Raw genomic sequence first — 3,547 nt, forward strand, 5'->3', positions numbered from 1 at the left:
TCGGTCTGCTCTCACCTCCCTCGATGTAGTGAAGGATGTGACGTAACGCCCCAGACTCGCCATCAATGGTGACACGCAGGCGGGCGAGGACTGTGCTAACGTCTGTCTTCTCCGAGAGCGCAACGACAATTGCTTGTTCGGCTATCGCTCTCGAAGCAGTGAATGATGTGACGTAACGCATCACCCTACCCTCGCTATTGATGGTGACACGCAGGCGGGCGAGGACTGTGCAAACGTCTGCCCTCTCCGAGAGCGCAACGATCACTGCTTGCTCGTGCCGGCAACTGTTATCGCATCAAATTGGGAGATGGGCTTGGCTGTGACGTCAGGCATCTCTAGCGGATGCATCGATGTGTCCTTACCTACCCTCACTCTCTACGGTGATGCGCAGGCGACGTGGATTATGGTATTTAAGAAGCGGGCGAGTGTTGGTTATGTCAGTTTCCATCGAGTGAGTTAGTGAGAACATATCATAGAAAATGTATTCTTGTGAATGTGGTAAATCTTTTACCCGTAGTGACAACCTTCGTCGTCATCAGCTCCAGAGTTGCCAAGGAGGGCCATCAGTGAAACGAGTGAGATTAGATGACGCTGCAGCACCTATGTACACATGTAATTGTTGTAATGTGATGATTCCATTGACTCAAGTGAATTCTCACAATAGAACTCTACAACATAAGAATAATACATGTGTTCAATTCAGTGATGGTGTTCAAATTATAAAGAGCGCCTTCAAACGTCGGATTGCGACATACAGGGTGCAGAGTTCCATTGTTTCCACCGATTACATGTTATTCTTTAATGAAATCAGGCAGAAAGTTATAGAATTATTGGAATCGGCCATCAGGGTTCACAAAATCATCAAAGTGAATATGGAAGTATTTGGGAGTTATATTCTACAAACACAAGACCTGAAGAAAACGAAATCATTTAATTCACAGAATAGAACAGTTGATCAATCTACTGATTTGAATTCCTTATTTGATGGATTTCGAAATGGGATTATCGCTCAAACTACAGAATTCCAGGAACGTGATTCAGGTAAACATTTCTACCAAGTTTTAATTGGATGGATTAGTAATATTAGTCTGTATTTAAGGTTGGACTTGTGAAAAAATCATGTTTCTGGAGTTGAACATTAATAAATACAGCCCGCTCAGTGGATGTTCATATGTGAAGCTGCCTGAATGTATTGAGCGTAGGAAGGCCGTGGTTAATGTCCGTAATGAAGATCAGCATTGTTTTGCATGGGCTATCACTTCAGCACTACATCCTGCAATCGATAGAACATCAGAAGTTTCATCGTATCCACATTTCAGTACAGTCATAGATGTAACAGGTATGAATTTTCCGGTAAAGTTGAAAGATATTGTGAAATTTGAAGACAAGAATGATATTTCAGTTAATGTGTACGGTTTAGAAAGTAAATTCGAGAGTAAAGTAAATGATGTTGATACCCCGAGGAGCACGTTCTTCTACATTCAGTACGACAACTCCAGTCATCCAGAGCAGTCCAGCCATACTCAACCAGAAGCAGTGTACTATACGACGAGGAGCTAAGTTTGAGTAAGTTAACAATGTACTTTAATTTTTTACATCTACTAACTTTGTATTATTTTACATTTTCAGAATGGCATCCAACACTCAGGAATTAAATAACGCTGTGGCATCCATCATGCCTATGACAGAGCAGGAGAAGGCATCCACTTCGCGAGTTAGGTGCAGATCCACCAGCCCTGACTTATTCGAGGAGGAGGAGGAAGTCAGGCCTGTAAAGAAGGTTTGCCAACGACCTGCAGCGAAGGTTGGTCCTATTTCTAAGTACCGAGCTACTTGCAATAGGACTAATCCTTATGCAGGTAGTTGGTCGACCGCTCCAAACAGCTTAAGGCCCTCCACACCACCCGCAGCAGTAGTGGAACAACCTAGGGCGCCTTCTCCGGAGGAGCCACCAGTTGTATTGTCCCCATCGGAGGAGGCTCCCATCGTATTCACTCCGTCGGTGGTGCCGCTTTCGCCGATGCTGGCAACACCGGTGACGAATCCTGAAATGTTAGTGCCACAAGTGCGACAGCCTATCGGAGAGGTTAGTGAAATGTTGGACAGTTTTCTACAGAGATGTAAGGAAGCAGAACATGCTTTTCGAGCTAGTGAGGCCGCGTTGGTTAAAAGGAAGCGCGAAATGGCTGAAATTGTTAACCGACGGAGGGAAGCAGAAAAAGAAATAGCCGAACTAGATCGGAAGTATGCATCTCTGGAGAAAAAGTGTGAAGCAGATACCTCTTCGATAGAGACTTATGAAAAGTTAGTGACTTTTATAAAAACTTTCCCATAGATTAAGTGTAAGTGTAGTAAGATTAGTTTTAGGTTAGTTAGGAATATTTAATTAAGATAGTTTTAAGTTTATGTTTGTAATTTTAGGAAATAAAAATAAAATAAAAAAAAGAAGTGAAATTAAGGGTGTACATTGTTTTGGTTTGGTACACATTGAACAATGCGATGGTTGGAGCATTTTTCTTCACTTCGTCTCATTATTATTTCCTTTTTTTATTTCAATTACAAGTTCTTCTATGCAAATACCTCACATCAATTTTTGTGTTCTCTAATCTATTGTAAATAATCTCTTGGGAAGAAAATATGTTTCATAATGAAATCAATAAGTATATTTCATATAATTCATATAGTATTTTCAATTTTCTCTTTCATGGAATATAGCTCATGTCATTTTCGAAATTCATTCCCACTTAATCCCCTCTCCTCCCCACTCCTCCCCCACTCCCTTTCAAAAGTATAAAAGTAGGAATTATCTGTTGGAATATTCAGTTGATCAGCCACCTTCAACATGGAACCTGATTCAACTACTGAGCCGTACAGTGACCCAGCGCATCAACATCCTTACTGGGCTTCTATCCATGAAGGTTTCGTTACCTCCACGACGGCACCTCACTCGATGAATTATGATGACATAATTTATGATGATCGGATACAAGTGCTTCACGTTACTGGAACCGATCAAGCGGACCTGTCTGATGGGGATTATCCAGATCCCTATGATTGGCGGAATGATTACGAATGGGATACACAGTCCGGAAACACAGACGACGACGACAGCGATGACGATGATGACGGTGACGCTGACAATGAGTCCGATGATAGTCCTCCACCATCCCCTATCCTGATTGATGAAGTCCTGAATTCAGACGATGATATGTAATCGTTTCCTCATTTCTCCCATCCTTTCTATTCCTTTCCTTTCCTTCCACGGAGTACACACTTTTTGGTTGGTGTACACGAGGCACTGCGAGGTTGGGGCAGTGTCTTTTTCCCTCTCCCTTATTAGTTTTTTTTATAATAATCACTCAGAGTTTCTCATAATAATAATCACTTAGAATTTCAAGAAAATTGTCATTCTTATTGCTTTCGAATTTCAAACACTGAATTGTTCTACATTTACACTTCACCCCCTCCTTTTTTTTCCAATATAAATAAAGCATCAATCCCAGTTCTATATCATTCTTCCACAATGTCGAGTGCTGATTCCACCACC

General features: G+C 41.7%; 1 protein-coding gene across 1 annotated transcript; it reads left to right on the plus strand.

Annotated features, from left to right (window-relative positions):
* Positions 1-1,444: 1,444 nt before the first annotated feature.
* LOC141481345 (uncharacterized) lies at positions 1,445-2,335 on the plus strand. Its single transcript, XM_074172740.1, has 2 exons — positions 1,445-1,566; positions 1,630-2,335. The coding sequence occupies exons 1-2, from the start codon at positions 1,445-1,447 to the stop codon at positions 2,333-2,335; spliced, it is 828 nt and encodes a 275-aa protein (XP_074028841.1).
* The last annotated feature ends 1,212 nt before the right edge of the window (positions 2,336-3,547 follow it).

Source organism: Leptinotarsa decemlineata, unplaced genomic scaffold (genome assembly GCF_025532065.1).
Source record: "Leptinotarsa decemlineata unplaced genomic scaffold, Ldec_3_MD MMD2_tig00000157_RagTag_RagTag, whole genome shotgun sequence".
NCBI classification, from domain to species: domain Eukaryota; kingdom Metazoa; phylum Arthropoda; class Insecta; order Coleoptera; family Chrysomelidae; genus Leptinotarsa; species Leptinotarsa decemlineata.